Here is an 18,656-nt window from a genome sequence, read left to right on the forward strand (position 1 = left end):
ACTGCAAAGCAAGATAGCGCAGAGTTTGCAGTGCAATTTGCATGCGCCCCCATTTATTAAACCCAATCGCAAATGCAGCAGGCACTACAGGTGTAGAATGGATCGCACTACTCCGTACAGGGCACAGATATTACTAGGTCAATCCGGGTGTCCTTGCGAACGACTAAATGCATGCGCTTCAAAACTGGGATCGAAGCGCAAGCAGTGTGGAAGGGCCCTTCAAATAAACTCAGATTGCCCTCCTTTGTCGCCTTAGCAACAGAACTTTCACTGATTCGTTAGGAACACTGTTGCCGTGAGACTGTGCAGAAACGCCCACAGTGAGGAACCCATCACACAACTCTATTAAACCTCTTAACAAGCCTGACTAGGATGTAATATAACCCTGGTGGCAGCGGCAAACCCTAACCATATAATAGCAGATAACTCTTAAAGGACATCCGAAGTAAAAATAAACTGATGATAAAAACAATTGTATCTGTCTTTCTCTTCCTAAAAATAACTTTTTTTAAGATATCTCACAGATTTATTTTATAGTTAAATCTAGTTTTTAAGTTTTTACTGTTTCATTGTCTCTGCTCAATGACACCTTTATTGAAGTATGCCAGAGGTCAAATCTATGAATTGTTGACCTTTTTATGTCTTTCCTGCTCTCAGAAGCCATTTACTGACAGGGAAGTGTTTTATGGCTGTAATTACTTATCAGTGAGGGTTCCCTTTAGTCTGACCAGTGATGAGCTCCGAATTAGATCCAGTTGAAGTCCGAATCGGTTTTATTCGGATTTTATCCTCCTAATTAGTGCAGCTGAGCGGGTGTGTGCGGGGGAGGTACACTTACCCAGCAGTCTACTTCTTTAACCCGTCCCACGCTGCGTTCCAAGCCGCATCACATGACTACTACGCTTCCTCCTTCAACCGGGAAGGAGGAAGTGTTTGTAGTCACTTGACCGCGGCTTGGAACGCAGCGTGGGACGGGTTAAAGAAGTAGACTGCTGGGTAAGTTTAACCGCTTCACGCACACACCCGCTCAGCTGCACTAATTAGGAGGATGAAATCCGAATGAAACTCATTTGGATTTCATCCGAAGCTCATCTGTAGGTCTGACCCAATCCGAATCAGTCCTGACCTAGAAAGAAACGGTCACTTGCATACCTGATATTTAACTCTTTCATGCAGAGAAAGAAAAAAAGGAACACAGCATAGTTATTTGTGTGCTAGGCGCTGTACATACACATGTCTATCTCATCATGTCACATGTCACTTCGGGTATCCTTTAAAGTGTACCCGAGCCGAAGTTCGGGTACAAAATCACATACTAACCAAAGAAGACAGAAGCCTCTGGATCCTATTGAGGCTTCCCACGGTGTCCTCTGGTCCCCCATCACGGTGTGTGGTCCCTCCAAAGATTACCGACAAGGGCTTAATCAGATCGGGGCTGCGCTCCTCTACAAGCACAAGTCTGGCCGTACTGCCTGCTTGCACGGCTGCAGCACCGACAGTCCCGCCGGAGGAGCGCGGCTGCAGCCCAGACAGTCCCGCCGGGGAAGCGCGGCTGCAGCACAGACAGTCACGCCGGAGGAGCACGGCTGCAGCACAGACAGTCCCACCGGAGGAGCACGGCTGCAGCACAGACAGTCCCGCCGGAGGAGCACGGCTGCAGCACAGACAGTCACTCCGGAGGAGCACGGCTGCAGCACAGACAGTCCCGCCGGAGGAGCACGGCTGCAGCACAGACAGTCCCGCCGGAGGAGCACGGCTGCAGCACAGACAGTCACTCCGGAGGAGCACGGCTGCAGCACAGACAGTCCCGCCGGAGGAGCACGGCTGCAGCACAGACAGTCACTCCGGAGGAGCACGGCTGCAGCACAGACAGTCCCGCCGGAGGAGCGCGGCTGCAGCACAGACAGTCATGCCGGAGGAGCACGGCTGCAGCACAGACAGTCATGCCGGAGGAGCGCGGCCGCAGCACAGACAGTCATGCCGGAGGAGCGCGGCCGCAGCACAGACAGTCACGCCGGAGGAGCACAGCTGCAGCACAGACAGTCACTCCGGAGGAGCGCGGCTGCAGCACAGACAGTCCCGCCGGAGGAGCGCGGCCGCAGCACAGACAGTCACGCCGGAGGAGCACGGCTGCAGCACAGACAGTCCCGCCGGAGGAGCACGGCTGCAGCACAGACAGTCACTCCGGAGGAGCACAGCTGCAGCACAGACAGTCACTCCGGACGAGCGCGGCTGCAGCACAGACAGTCACGCCGGAGGAGCACGGCCGCAGCACAGACAGTCACGCCGGAGGAGCACGGCTGCAGCACAGACAGTCTCTCCGGAGGAGCGCGGCTGCAGCACAGACAGTCACGCCGGAGGAGCGCGGCTGCAGCACAGACAGTCACGCCGGAGGAGCGCGGCCGCAGCACAGACAGTCACGCCGGAGGAGCACGGCTGCAGCACAGACAGTCACTCCGGAGGAGCACGGCTGCAGCACAGACAGTCCCGCCGGAGGAGCGCGGCCGCAGCACAGACAGTCACGCCGGAGGAGCACAGCTGCAGCACAGACAGTCACGCCGGAGGAGCGCGGCTGCAGCACAGACAGTCACGCCGGAGGAGCGCGGCTGCAGCACAGACAGTCACGCCGGAGGAGCACGGCTGCAGCACAGACAGTCATGCCGGAGGAGCGCGGCTGCAGCACAGACAGTCCCGCCGGAGGAGCGCGGCTGCAGCACAGACAGTCATGCCGGAGGAGCACGGCTGCAGCACAGACAGTCACTCCGGAGGAGCACGGCTGCAGCACAGACAGTCTCTCCGGAGGAGCGCGGCTGCAGCACAGACAGTCCCGCCGGAGAAGTGCGGCCGCAGCACAGACAGTCACGCCGGAGGAGCACGGCTGCAGCACAGACAGTCACTCCGGAGGAGCACGGCTGCAGCACAGACAGTCTCTCCGGAGGAGCGCGGCTGCAGCACAGACAGTCACGCCGGAGGAGCGCGGCTGCAGCACAGACAGTCACGCCGGAGGAGCACGGCTGCAGCACAGACAGTCACTCCGGAGGAGCACGGCTGCAGCACAGACAGTCACGCCGGAGGAGCACGGCTGCAGCACAGACAGTCACGCCGGAGGAGCGCAGCCACCATCAGCTCGAGGGTCCCGGGGACAGCAAAGGAAACCTCATCAGGATCCAGAGGCTTCCCTCTCCTTAGGCAAGTATAGCTGAGTCCAGAAGTTGGAATCATTTAGGGATTACCCTATGCAGAGATTTCTTTAAAAAGTGACCCTGAACAGTAGGTAATAATAAAAAATGTCATTTACCTGGGGCTTCCTCCAGCCCACCATAGGCCGCGAGGTCCCCTGGCATCCTCCTGGTTCCGTTCTGGGTCCCGCCGGCGGCTCCCAAGCCGGGTGTCCGGCCGACACTTCCTGGATCTTGACGTTGCGCGTCATCATGCTGCTCGCTTCGCGGCATCACATCGGCCAGCGTAACAGTCCTGCGCAGGCACGGTTTCCTAACTCTGAACCATGCATGCCCAGGACTGTCATGCCGGCCACCATGATGATGCGTAGCGGTCAGCATGATGACATGGAGCGTCCAGATCCAGGAAATGTCGGCTCGACACCCAGCCCGGGTTCCGCCAGCGGGACCCAGAGTGGATGTCGGGAGACCTCGCGGCCTACAGTGGGCTGGAGGAAGCCCCAGGTAAGTGAAATTTTTTATTTTACCTACTGTTCAGGGTCACTATAAATGTATTAGTCAATCAAGCCCCAAGAAAATTGTAACAGCGATACAGAGGCGCCAGAGGAATAAAAATGTCTAAAAAAAAGTTTAACATATGTGGAGGCAGCGGTGGACTTACCTCCTCCAAACAGACACAAGATATGCCAAAAAATTTTAGGAAAACAAATTTATTTACATACTCCAGGGGAAAATGCAACGCGTTTCGTAAGTATGACCCCACTTCATCAGGCAATAGGTAGGAGTAGGTACAGTGCAGGTCTGTAGCTGAGCCAAGCACCAAGAAAAGTACAAAAATAAATAAACGCAGAACAACCTGCAGGGCCAGATTTCTGGAAAAGCCACAAGGCCCGGGCCTTTGGCGGCAGCTGAGCAAGGGGCGGGTGGACATGGAAGAGGGATCGCTACATATGGAAGAAGAGGCTGCAAATGGAATACAGATTGCAAATAAGGAGCAACACATGGGAATAGGGAGCTGCTGCCTAAGGGACCTGTATAGAACTGAAAGGGGGGGGGGGGGGGCACATGAAGGTTTGACATGGAAGAGGGACAGCATGAGGATTAGGAGGGGGCGTGGCACATGGAAGTGGAGCTTCAAGATCAGGGGTCCCCAAACTTTTTCTGTCCAGGGCCAGGTCAACATACTCCAGACTGCTGGGGGGCCGGAACATACATAAAATGATGAAAAACATTACATTGAATCTAGGTATTGATTCCCCCCAATCATGCCCGGAGGAGAACTCCCAGCAGCAGCCATTCAGTCATGCGGCGCCCGAAGAACGTCTCTGTGCAGCAGACAGTGAAGCTTTCCCAAGTGACAACCTGCCTTCCAGTTGGACAGCAGTGTCACCTGATGCAGAATTTGGATTCAAAGCCAGCGAATGACCGCTTGCTGGCTTCTACAGTATGTGGATGGGTGGGGCCAGCACTGCTATTCTATATGCGGGCCACAGATATTTAAAGGTGCAGTGAGCCGCATCTATAAGTTATACATTTTGTGTTTGGGGGCCAGTGAAAAAGCCTTGGAGGGCCACATTCGGCCCGTTTAGTTTGAGGAAAGGTATAAATCCAGGAAGAAGAAAAGAAAAGTATAAAACGTTTATCAATACAGCAGACAAAAAAAAAAAATATTGTAAATCCAAGGAATAAATCCAGGGCAGGCTTTTTGAATCTCTTGTGACGTGGTAAATAAGCCTTTAGGCAATCCTACGAGAAGTTCTGCCCCTTCATGAACTCACTGAACAGTCCATTTTCCACCGATCGCCTCAAGCCCCTCCTGCAGACGCTGCCTTACATAAACAGTCAGGGTGAGTACGGCACAAACTCCACTTCTCTTCATAGAGCGGCAAACCGAAGAATGTCACCTATTCCCTACATAGATGGCTCCGCTGCACCCTGTGTACATAGAGAAATGCCGCTCTCACTGTCCCCTATGGAGAGGGGTTCACCTGTATGCTCACATCATCGGGACTGGCCACTGGACACCCATGGGCATATATGCAACCCACAAATACAGATTCCAGGGTACTGTATGCAGACGGCCACGCCAAGGCTTCCTATACATGCACTACTGACTGTCCTGCGCCCGGTACGCAAACAATGGGACACTTCGGTATGTGCGTCACACGTTGGGGGCGCAATGCGCTGGTCACACCCCCCTTGTCCGACACACTTTGGGGTTGATTCACTATAACAAATAGTGTGCCTTATCAGAGTTAACATGCCTTATTAGAGTTAACATGCCTTATCAGAGTGCTACGAACTTATGCCTGCTAATTGGCAATGATGAGAGCTCCATTTGTCCTGCCCTGAGCCCCTGCAGGTTCAATCACTTCCAGGCCTGGAACCCACTACAAAACGCTATCGCTAATCGCAATCGCTAGCGTTTTGCATGAGCGGTTTGGAATCGATTTCATGAGCGTTTTCAGTAGCGATTTTAAAAAGTATTCAATTTGCCAGCGATTGTGCAGCGATTAGCGTTTTTAATTCTGATTGGTCCTTTCAATCAATTTTCATTTTGTTACAGTGTGCAGTAACTTCAAAACGCTTGCAAAATCGCTCTGTGCAGGTTTTGATGAGCGATTAGGCCAGCGTTTATATACTTTACATTGCAGAAACGCTAACGCTAAACGTGAAAAACGCAGCATGTCCTGCGTTTTGCGATTTGGTAATCGCAATCGCTCCAGTGGAATTTAGCCCATCCATTATCAGCTGAGCGTTTAGGAAAATCGCTAGCGGTTTGAATCGCTCCCTAAAACAGTCAGAAAATCGCTCTAGTGGGTTTGAGCCCTCAAGGACATTATCCCCGCACTTTGATTGGCCCAATAGGCTGCCTGTCAAGTTTCCTGTCAGGTGACAGGCAGCCTATTGGGCCAAACAAAGTGCAAAGATAATGTCCTCTAAAGTGATTGGCCCCGCAGGGGTTTAGGGCAGGACGAGTGGAGCTCTCGTCATTGCCAATTAGCAGGCATAAGTTAGTAGCGATCGCAATGCTATTCTGATAAGGCATGTTAACTCTAATAAGGCATGTTAACTCTGATAAGGCACGCTATTTGTTATAGTGAATCAACCCCGTTACAGAGATTACTGCTTCCCTGTGTTGTAAAGAGAACACAAAGAGGAGACACCGGGAACCCAATATAGTGTAGTATGTACTGGTAAACGGATGTGTAAAAGCAAGTATGTAATAATACTCACAAACCAGGGTTACCCTCCTGGCAACCACTGAATAGGCAGGTGGGGAGATTAGACCAGTCCCCACTCAGGATTAAGAAGTCGCTCTCTGTAGATCGGAAGAAAGGGGCAAGCACGGTGGCGTAGTGGTTAGCGCTCTCGCCTTGCAGCGCTGGGTCCCTGGTTCGAATCCCAGCCAGGGCACTATCTGCAAAGAGTTTGTATGTTCTCTCCGTGTCTGCGTGGGTTTCCTCCGGGCACTCCGGTTTCCTCCCACATCCCAAAAACATACAGATAAGTTAATTGGCTCCCTCTAAAAATTGGCCCTAGAATACACTACATAATATATAGACATATGGCAATGGTAGGGATTAGATTGTGAGCTCCTTTGAGGGACAGTTAGTAACAAGATATATATATATATATATATATATATATATATATATATATATATATATATATATATATATATATATATATATATATATATATATATATATATACACTGTACAGCGCTGCGTAATATGTCGGCGCTATATAAATACTCAATAATAATAATAATAACACCCCTCCACCAGGGGTGGACTCAGGCAATGTATAGGCAAAACAGAGGTGCCAAATGGATTTAAAAAAAAAAAAAAAATTCACTAAAATGTTGAAAATAATAGGAGGTCAAGGTGGACTTACCGCCTCCAAGCTGACACTAGATACTGTTGATATTATGAAACAAAAATATTTATTTACATACTCCAGAAAGTGCAATGCGTTTCGCAGGTATGTCCCGCTTCCTCAGGCTATGAACGGAGCATAACACTCATGCAAGTCTGGCATCAAGCTTAGCGACTCTGTGTGCTTCCCTGTGTTGGTATTTTGGACCATTCTGCCCCCTGTAAAGGAACAGGGCTTCTTCCCCTGGACAGATGGGCACACCTGTAGTTATAGATAATTTGGGCATCTCCACCAGGAACTTCTTAAGGTGCCCATTAACAGTACAATATTGTCATCAGATTCGATCTTTCACTGCACTTTTTACACGGGCTGTGGAGTCGATACAAAAACCCTCCGACTCCTCAGTTTATGCAACCACCGACTCCAACTCCAGGTAGCCAACATTGCTCTGTGTCCTCGACTCCGACTCCACAGCCCTGCTTTTTACGATCGCATTGTATAGAAAATTGCAATCGATTTGAAACAATTCTATGGTCAATTGGAACAGAAAATCTAATCAATCCCAATGTTGGATTCTACAATCGAATTGGAAAAGATTAAAAAAAAGCCCTAATCGACCAGTTTATGGTAACAATCGATAGATACATAAATATACTTATAGACAGCGTATAGAGAGATCCACCCCCTACAGCCTGCCGCACCTGTACCCCTTGTACACTCACTTGGACTCCCCTTATAGACAAAGCATAGAGGTATATTGCCGGTATAGGGGACTGGCATAACTGCAAACACCTGACCCCACCCTATAGACACAGCAAAGTCATATATAGCCAGCATTTGGACTTTCACACCTGATCATTCCTTATAGACACTATATAGATATGTATGCCCCCTATAGACTGGCAAACCTCTACACACACCTGACATCTACTTATATAAGCAGCATAGCAATATAGATCACACATATAGGAGCTGACACACCTATCCTTTCCTCATAGACACAGTTCAGAAATATAAGCAACTTTACTCACACCTGATCTCTCCTTATAGACACAGCAGAAATATATAGCTAGTACAGGCACACCTGAGCGCTCCTTATAGATGCACTATAGGTATACATATAGCCAATATAGGGACTAGCACACCTGACCTGTCCATATAGATACAGCATAGTAATATATATAGGCGGTATAGGCACTGACACACCTGTTCTCTCCATATAGACACAGTTTACAGATATATGCCGCCTATAGACTGGCACACCTGACCTCCCCTTATAGGCACAGCATAGAGATATACAGCCAGTATAGGAACTGGCACACCTGTGCATCTGACCTCTCCTTATAGGCACAGTACAGAGATATACAGGCATTATAGACACATTACAGAGATATACAGCCAGTATAGGGACCGGCACACCTGACCTCTCCTTATAGGCACAATACAGAAATATACAGCCAGTATATGGACTAGCACACCTGTGCACCTGACCTCTCCTTATAGGCACAGTACAGAGATATACAGCCAGTATAGGGACTGGCACACCTGTGCACCTGACCTCTCCTTATAGGCACAGCATAGAGATATACAGCCAGTATAGGAACTGACACACCTGTGCATCTGACCTCTCCTTTTAAGCACAGCACAGAGATATACAGCCAGTATAGGAACTGGCACACCTGACCTCCCCTTATAGGCACAGCATAGAGATATATAGCTAGTATAGGGACTGGCACACCTGACCTCTCCTTATAGGCACAGTACAGAGATATACAGCCAGTATAAGGACTGGCAGTCTGGCACACCTGTGCATCTGACCTCTCCTTATAGGCACAATACAGAAATATACAGCCAGTATAGGGACTGGCACACCTGATCTATAGTCACAGTACAGAGTTATGCTCCCTCTACAGCCTGGCACACCTCACACCTGACCTCCTCTTATAGGCACAGTACAGAGATATAATGCCAGGCACACCTGATCTATAGTCACAGTACAGAGTTATACTCCCTCCACAGGCTGGCACACCTGATCTATAGGCACAGTACAGAGATATAATGCCAGGCACACCTGATCTATAGTTACAGTACAGAGTTATGCTCCCTCCACAGACTGGCACACCTGATCTATAGTCATAGTACAGAGTTATGCTCCCTCCACAGACTGGCACACTTGATCTATAGTCACAGTACAGAGTTATGCTCCCTCTACAGCCTGGCACACTTGATCTATAGTCACAGTACAGAGTTATGCTCCCTCTACAGCCTGGCATACCTGTCCTCACACCCAGCTCCCTCCTCACCTGCTCCCGGGATTCCCCCGGCTCCAGCTCGCCCACATAGTACTGCTCCAGCCAGCGCAGCGCATTGTCTGAGTGCCGGTGCGGCGGTCCGTCCAGATCCCCCTGGATGTCCGTCCCTGCCCGGTCCAGCAGCGTCCTCTCCCCCCCGGGGTGCAGCCGGACAAACTGGGACACATCGTACACTTTATTCCCCCGGAGCAGCCAGCAGGCACCAGCGGCGCAGCGACTCCGGAGCTCAGCAGCCGTCACCCGGCGTCCAGCCAGTCCTGCCATCGGGAAAAGCGGAGAGTCCGGACTGGTGACAGAGAACCTAGCGAGTGTCACCGCGCCACCTCATCTGCATAGCGTCGCCCACTGCCCGCCCACTCCGCGCTATCAGCTACATGCCTCATCTGCATAGTACCGCCCACTGCCCGCCCACTCCGCGCTATCAGCTCCGCACCTAATCAGCGTTATACCGCCCCTGTCCCACCCACTCCATGCCTCATCTACATAGTACCGCCTCCACCGCACCCACATATCCACTATCAGCTCCATGCCTCACCTGCATAGCACCGCCTCTACCCCGCCTACTACTACAACGCTATCAGTAGCTGTGCTTTATCTGCATAGTAACGCCTTGCTCCGCCCACACTGTGCTATCAGTACTCCGCTAGTTTCGCATTATGCACCCCCTTGTCCCGCCCTACTGTAAACTATCTCCCCGCTTTCACTCCTTATACGTATTTTGCCTAATTTGCATAATGCATACTTTCCACCTCTCCCTGTATATTCCCCATCCAACAGGTGCTTCACCCTAAAGTGCCCCGCCCCGTCCCGCCCAAAACAATCAAAATACGCTCCTGCCCCGCCCCGTTTCCTCGCTTCACACAATCGTATCTGCATATTCTCCGCCCACTCCATGCTGTCCGCTCGTTTTCTTATTTACAACCTGATCACCAGTCCCGCCGGCTCTAGTCTGACCCCCGATGGACAAAGATAGGTATTGCAGCATTACTTTATTTAAAGTGAATCTCCAGACTAAAAAAAAAATACTCAGCAGCACTGAAAAGGCTTGGTGTTTCTTTAACAGTTTCACAGCATCAGAACTTTGTTTTTCTTACCCAAGCCTCATTTTTAGTTGCACAGAAGAAAACTGCCCGGGCATTTTTCTCCTGATGCTGTACAAAGCATGACGGGATTTCTGATTTTCTTGTTCTCCTTCTGCTGTTTTGGTGCAATTTTTTTTTCTATTTTCAATTTTGATTTTGAGATTTGAAGCCTAGCGGGCTCAGCTGGGAGGGGTGATCAGGACACAGGACAGTTGGAACTGTCTCATACTCCCTGTTACCTCCTATCAACCAAAAAGATGGCTGCCCCCATGAAATTACAAACATTTGCCTGCTCTTTTAAAAAAGACTGCGTAAGAGATTATATTACCTATCTATTTTAATTAACATAACTAATGTGACTTAATGACAGTATGTTTGTTTAGGCTAAAGTTCCCCTTTAAAGAGGAACTCCGGTGAAAATAATGTAATAAAAAAAAAGTGCTTCATTTTTACAATAATTATGTATAAATGATTTAGTCAGTGTTTGCCCATTGTAAAATCTTTGAAAATCCCTAATTTACATTCTGACATTTATTACATGGTGACATTTTTACTGTTGGCAGGTGATGTAGCTGCTGCATGCTTTTTTGGCAGTTGGAAACAGCTGTAAACAGCTATTTCCCACAATGCAACCAGGTTCACAGACAGGAAACTGCCAGGAGTACCACAGCCCTCAGAGTTTCTTGTGGGAGGGGTTTCACCCCAAAATCAGTCATACAGAGCCCCCTGATGGTCTGTTTGTGAAAAGCAATAGATTTCTCATGGGAAAGGCGGTATCAGCTACTGATTGGGATAAAGTTCAATTCTTGGTCGGCGTTTCTCTTTAAGTCTTCTAAATACAAACCATGATATTCTTTAACCAATTCAGTACCGACATGTAAAACCCACTTAAAGTGGATCCGAGCCGAAGCTTGGTTTCAAAATCAGATACTTACCCTGGAGAGAGGGAAGCCTCAGGATCCTATTGCGGCTCCCCTCGGTGGCTGGAAGCCCCTATTGCTGAGTGCGGCTCCCCTTCACATCTGGGTCACGCAGCTCCTCTTCCTGGATCATGGCCCAGGTTTCTTCCAGAGTAAAATGAGCCATAAATTACTTTTCTCCTATGTTGCTGTCACTTACAGTAAGTAGTAGAGATCTGACAGAACCGACAGGTTTTGGGCTAACTCATCTCCTCATGGGGGATTCTCAGGGCTTACTTTATTTTCAAAAGCACTTCGTGAATGGCAGTTGCTCCTTCTACTGGCAAAAAAGTGTGCAGTGAGCACGGAGGCTGACTAGCATCTTTTTATAAATCTTTTTCAAGGAGTGTCTTTATAAAGAATGAAGGCCATACTGAGAATCCCCTATGTTGAGATGGACTAGCCCAAAACCTGTCAGTGATGTCAGATTTCTACCTACTGTAAGTGACAGCAACATAGGAGAAAAGTAAATGTATGGCTCATTTTACTCTGGAAGAAACATGCTTTGGTTTTGAATTTGATCTATCCCCTGTGTCACCTGACTGCCATGGCAGAGATGGCAAATAAGCTCATTTGGAAGCACAGGATGTTAGCAATATAGCCATTTGGTTTCCAACTGCTTCTGCCTTACTGTTACCGATTTTTGCCTGGATTTTGACTCTCTGTCTGCCGCCTGCATTGATCTCTGCCTGGATGGTGACTACTCTCTGCCTGCTGCCCGCACCGAACTCCAGTAGTCTGGTGACTACTGGATTCTGATATATTTTGGTGAGTTATGATTTAACAGTTGGAGGCCTAAAATTCTTGAAAAAAAAAAAAATGTACACCTTTTGACTCATACTTCCAGACAGAAATGCACCGCCAGGCAGGTTAAATTATTTTCTTGCTACAATTTATGATGACGATATTTGATTTTCAAATAAAGGTGGGTTTTTGCTACAGTGTATACTTTTCACCTTGAACTGAAAAAATAAAGTATTTTTAATGTTAAAAGCAAGAGAGAAAGGGTTAACGGAGAAGGATAAATAAAATTGTTATTATTTAGAGCAGGGGTCTCAAACTCAATTTACCTGGGGGCCGCAGGAGGCAAAGTCAGGATGATGCTGGGCCGCATAAGGAATTTCACAATCGCGGCGCATCGCCGCCTCTGCCCGCCCCTCTCACTCTTCCTTCACAGAGAGGGGCGGGGAGAGGCAGCGATTGACGTCAGGAGGGGCAGAGCTGAAGTTGAAAGCTCTGCCCCTTCCAGGAAATGCCGGCGGATTTCCCCCCGGGCGATTTGGGGGCTCTGCAGCCCTCGTTTAGCGGCGGGGATGCGGCGGATTACTTGGGGGCACTGAAGCGAACTATAAGGAAGCTTTTGCCGGCGAGGGCCACAAAATATTGTATCGAGGGCCGCAAATGGCCCGCGGGCCGCGAGTTTGAGACCCCTGATTTAGAGGGAGTGGTCTTAAAAGTGAGTGGGGTTAAAATGTATATTTTATTCAACAGTTTTCACTGCATCCTCATTATTATGTTTTACCCCATTGCAGGTGCCTCCAGTATAGCTAGCCAGGTATAGGTGCCCCCAGTATAGGTAGCCTGGTATAGGTGCCCCCTGTATAGGCAGCCTGGTATAGGTGCCTCCAGTATAGGTAGCCAGGCATAGGTGCCCCCTGTATAGATAAAAAGGCATAAGGGTCCCAGTATAGGTAGCCAGGAATAGGTGCCCCAGTATAACTAGCCAGGCATAGGAGCCCCCAGTATAGGTGGCCAGGCATAGGAGCCCCCAGTATGGGTAGCTAGGTACAGGTGCCCCCAGTAAAGGAAGCCAGGCATAGGTACCCACAGTATATGTAGCCAGGTATAGCCATGGCTCCTGATCAGCTAGGGGAGATGTCATCTGTCATATGACAGCTTAATCTCCCCAATCGGGTGCATGTGATAGCGTTGGGAGTGCATTGACAGCACATAGTGAAATCTACGCCCTGTCAGAAATAACAGCACCAAAACAGGGCTTAGATTTCTATCACTGCTGTCCACAAGTGGTCAGGGCCGGATTTCTGGAAAGGCCACAAAAGGCCACGGCCTAGGGCGATAAAATCAGATAAGATAAGAGGGGCGGCATGACTTGGAGAGAGAAGAGGTCATATGTCAAAATTAATCACCTCTTCTGGTCCCGCAGCGCAGCCAGCCAGTGCCCTGCTCTGCACTAATAGCTGAATTCCAGAGTTCCCCAATTCCAGCAAGTCTCAGTCAACATCTGCTGTCACCTCATCTGATGATCAATTCCTCTTATCATGATCATACAAGTTGATGTGAGAAATACCAGGGATTTACATTACAAAGCAGATAGAACTAAGTTCCGCTGAGTTTTAATGTAGGCATTCAAAGACATCAGTGAACCCTGCTAATTTCTTCACTTTCTCCTTTACAGTTTTGACACTGACCCCAGCAGCTATAAATTACACTTTCTTATCTCTAGTCTACTTAAATTTATGGCTTTAGGGGTTTTTTTTTCTTCCTAGCCAGCAGTGGTCTTAGTTAACTCTTTCCTGACTCATTTTCTGTTCCTACCATCTATGAGAGGAATAAAAATGCTGTTTGCTTTACTTTCATTGCTAAACTGTCACTGTCACCTGAGCTGTTACTACCTCTATGCTAGTCTGTATAGTTTGGCATCCTTCTCCTTTCCTGTAGCAGTAGAGCATTGTACCATTTTAGCCACAGCGAAAGCAGAGAGTTTTGAATGAGGATGATACCATTTATTGGCTTAAAAGAAAAAAAGTATTATTTCTGTCTTCAGACTTTGTTCCTGTATACTGTCAATATGTTAGAGCAAACCACCATATGTACTTTCAACATTCAAAAGAGATACATAGATTTTTCAAATATAAATAAATATCATTCAGATGCTTTAAAGTGGAGCTGAACTCTTGCACAGGACAGAAGGAAAACATAGAAAAATCTACCTTGTATTTTTTTTAGAGAGCCTGTGTAATTCCCCCTCATCTGTGTCTAATCTGACGTTGTAATTTGATCTCTCCTGTGTCCCCTGACTGCCACAACATCTAAGCTAATTTGAAAGCACAGGATGTTAACAATATGTCTGCTTCCATGAAAGCAGGAAGTAGACACTACCGATTGATTGCAGGATTTGTATCGAAATGTTTTTTTAAAGGTTATTATGTTATTGTGTATCTTTTGAAGCAGAGAGGAAGTTCTGAGTTCAGGTCCGCTCTAATTACAACCAAACATCCAAAGTGGGTATTGACAGGATGTTTGCTACTTACCTGTTCTTTGTTTCTCTCCATTGAGCTGTCCTGTCACCTGTTTGTGGCTCTGACTGCAGCCAGTCTCACAGAGGACAAAGAAGCAGCGCATGCTCTGGCCACTCCCACTCCCTGCCACCTGTTTGTGGATCTGACTGCAGCCAGTCTCACAGAGGACAAAGAAGCAGCACATGCTCTGGCCACTCACGCTCCCTGTCACCTGTTTGTGGCTATGACTGCAGCCAGTCTCACAGAGGACAAAGAAGCAGCGCATGCTCTGGCCACTCACGCTCCCTGTTACCTGTTTGTGGCTATGACTGCAGCCAGTCGCACAGAGGACAAAGAAGCAGCGCATGCTCTGGCCACTCATGCTCCCTGTCACCTGTCTGTGGCTCTGACTGCAGCCAGTCACACAGAGGACAAAGAAGCAGCGCATGCTCTGGCCACTCGCACTCCGTCTCCTGTTTGTGGCTCTGACTGCAGCCAGTCGCACAGAGGACAAAGAAGCAGCGCATGCTCTGGCCACTCACGCTCCCTGTCACCTGTTTGTGGCTCTGACTGCAGCCAGTCTCACAGAGGACAAAGAAGCAGCGCATGCTCTGGCCACTCACGCTCCCTGTTACCTGTTTGTGGCTATGACTGCAGCCAGTCGCACAGAGGACAAAGAAGCAGCGCATGCTCTGGCCACTCACACTCCCTGTCACCTGTTTGTGGCTCTGACTGCAGCCAGTCTCACAGAGGACAAAGAAGCAGCGCATGCTCTGGCCACTCGCGCTCCCTGTCACCTGTATGTGGCTATGACTGCAGCCAGTCTCACAGAGGACAAAGAAGCAGCGCATGCTCTGGCCACTCACGCTCCCTGTCACCTGTTTGTTTCTCTGACTGCAGCCAGTCGCACAGAGGACAAAGAAGCAGCGCATGCTCTGGCCACTTGCGACTTGCGCAAGTTTTCTGCTCCTGCCCAGATGTGCACAGCAACCAACGCCAGTATAGTGTTATGCATTCTTGACAAGTACATATATCAGCGTCATTTCTCAAGTATGCATTCCCAGAACACTATTGGCTGCTGTGCACTTTCGGGCAGGCGCACAAACTGCAGGAATTATTGAGCAGAAAGAGCATCCTCTGATTCTTGGCTGAATGGGAGGCAGAGCAGCACAACTGAAATGAGCCCATTCAAACCAATGATCGATAGTCAGTGTTGGTCAGAATGTTTTTTGGTAGTGGTGGTGGTGGCGGGGGGGGGGGGGGGTAGATGACAGCAGGCCTAGGGCACTGGAAAGTACAAATCCGGCCCTGCAAGTGGTTAAAATAATAATAATCCTGACAACTAGAAAAACATGGATAGTTTTTTGAACCTACCCATATTGCAGTTCTACTCAAAGTCAGGGTCCGCTGTGTACTGTTTGCCGCCCAAGGCTCACTATCGTGAGTTGAGCTCCCTTTCTCCCAGATTACGTAACTTAATAGCTAATATACCCCTGATACAAAAATTAAGAAGCTATGTCCTCCCTAGATACATAAAAATTAAGTAGCTATGCACCGCAAGATTACATAATTAAAGGCATGTACACAGGTCCCAGCAATCTGTACAACTATCTTCCAAACTTGGTCTGTTGGATGGGTGTGTGTACGGCTGGTAAACAACAAGATGACCAACTGATAACAGGTTGTTTGCCGGATCCAACTGGTGGATCACCCTGCCCAAGTATCAGGCAGGTTGGCACGTGCGTACAAGTCTTTGAAACAAATTTGTTATTTTTGAATGCGGACATGTTGTGCAGTTTGTCGTTTAGCTTGCATGCATAGTATTTAAGTGAGTTGGTTGGCATGTGTGGACATCTTTATCATGTAAACTGCTTGTTGTGTGGTTAGTCATATTGTACGGTTGGTTGTGCATTATGTTGAACGTGTGTATGAGCAGGCTTTGGAATAACACAATTACATGCATGTGGCCTCTAGATAAGCGATTTTAGTAGTCACAGAATAAAAAAATCAAGTAGTCACATGCTTTCAAATAAAACAATAGTTTTATAACAAGCGTATGGATAAAATAATTTAGTACCTTGTTGTGAAAGATAAACAAAAAATAAGTAGTGACATGTCTCCAGATATAAGTCACATGCCTCCAGATATACTGTAAATATGAAGTAGTCACAAGTATCAAACAGTGGGTGCTGGTAGGTTGGGAGGATCAGACAGTGGGTGCTGGTGGGTGGGAGTGTGGAACAGACAGTGGGTGCTGGTGGGAGTGTGGAACAGACAGTGGGTGCTGGTGGGAGCGTGGAACAGACAGTGGGTGCTGGTGGGAGGGTGGATCAGACAGTGGGTGCTGGTGTTGTGGGTGGATCAGACATTGGGTGCTGGTGGGTGGGTGGATCAGACAGTGGGTGCTGGTGGGAGGGTGGATCAGACAGTGGGTGCAGGTAGGTTGGGAGGATCAGACAGTGGGTGCTGGTGGGAGCGTGGAACAGACAGTGGGTGCTGGTGGGAGCGTGGAACAGACAGTGGGTGCTGGTGGGAGGGTGGATCAGACAGTGGGTGCTGGTGGGAGGGTGGAACAGACAGTGGGTGCTGGTGGAAGGGTGGAACAGACAGTGGGTGCTGGTGGAAGGGTGGATCAGACAGTGGGTGCTGGTGGATGGGTGGATCAGACAGTGGGTGCTGGTGGGAGGGTGGATCAGACAGTGGGTGCTGGTGTTGTGGGTGGATCAGACAGTGGGTGCTGGTGTTGTGGGTGGATCAGACAGTGGGTGCTGGTGGGAGGGTGGATCACACAGTGGGTGCTGGTGTTCTGGGTGGATCAGACAGTGGGTGCTGGTGGGTGGGTGGATCAGGCAGTGGGTGCTGGTGGGAGGGTGGATCAGACAGTGGGTGCTGGTGTTGTGGGTGGATCAGACAGTGGGTGCTGGTGGGAGGGTGGATCAGACAGTGGGTGCTGGTGTTGTGGGTGGATCAGACAGTGGGTGCTGGTGGGTGGGTGGGTGGATCAGACAGTGGGTGCTGGTGGGTGGGTTGATCAGACAGTGGGTGCTGGTAGGTTGGGAGGATCAGACAGTGGGTGCTGGTGGGAGCGTGGAACAGACAGAGGTGCTGGTGGGAGCGTGGAACAGACAGTGGGTGCTGGTGGGAGGGTGGATCAGAGAAGTGGGTGCTGGTGGAAGGGTGGATCAGACAGTGGGTGCTGGTGGAAGGGTGGATCAGACAGTGGGTGCTGGTGGGAGGGTGGATCAGACAGTGGGTGCTGGTGGAAGGGTGGATCAGACAGTGGGTGCTGGTGGAAGGGTGGATCAGACAGTGGGTGCTGGTGGGAGGGTGGATCAGACAGTGGGTGCTGGTGGATGGGTGGATCAGACAGTGGGTGCTGGTGGGAGGGTGGATCATACAGTAAGTACTGGTGGGAGGGTGGATCAGACAGTGGGTGCTGGTGGGAGCGTGGATCATACAGTAAGTGCTGGTGGGAGGGTGGATCAGGCAGTGGGTGCTGGTGGGAGGGTGGATCAGACAGTGGGTGCTGGTGTTGTGGGTGGATCAGACAGTGGGTGCTGGTGGGAGGGTGGATCAGACAGTGGGTGCTGGTGTTGTGGGTGGATCAGACAGTGGGTGCTGGTGGGTGGGTGGATCAGACAGTGGGTGCTGGTGGGTGGGTGGATCAGACAGTGGGTGCTGGTAGGTGGGGAGGATCAGACAGTGGGTGCTGGTGGGAGCGTGGAACAGACAGTGGGTGCTGGTGGGAGCGTGGAACAGACAGTGGGTGCTGGTGGGAGGGTGGATCAGAGAAGTGGGTGCTGGTGGAAGGGTGGATCAGACAGTGGGTGCTGGTGGAAGGGTGGATCAGACAGTGGGTGCTGGTGGGAGGGTGGATCAGACAGTGGGTGCTGGTGGGAGGGTGGAACAGACAGTGGGTGCTGGTGGGAGGGTGGATCAGACAGTGGGTGCTGGTGGGAGGGTGGAACAGACAGTGGTTGCTGGTGGAAGGGTGGATCAGACA

The 18,656-nt window shown here is 49.7% G+C and overlaps 1 protein-coding gene across 1 annotated transcript in view; it reads right to left on the reverse strand.

Annotated features, from left to right (window-relative positions):
* The window catches only part of FA2H (fatty acid 2-hydroxylase), a 144,652-nt gene extending 134,970 nt beyond the window's left edge, over nucleotides 1–9,682 (reverse strand). Inside the window, exon 1 of the mRNA XM_068261436.1 lies at nucleotides 9,365–9,682. Coding sequence (XP_068117537.1) covers nucleotides 9,365–9,637 — 273 coding nt within the window. The 5' untranslated portion in view covers nucleotides 9,638–9,682. The remainder of the gene's footprint in view (nucleotides 1–9,364) is intronic.
* Nucleotides 9,683–18,656: the final 8,974 nt, after the last annotated feature.

Source organism: Hyperolius riggenbachi, chromosome 11 (genome assembly GCF_040937935.1).
Source record: "Hyperolius riggenbachi isolate aHypRig1 chromosome 11, aHypRig1.pri, whole genome shotgun sequence".
NCBI lineage: Eukaryota > Metazoa > Chordata > Amphibia > Anura > Hyperoliidae > Hyperolius > Hyperolius riggenbachi.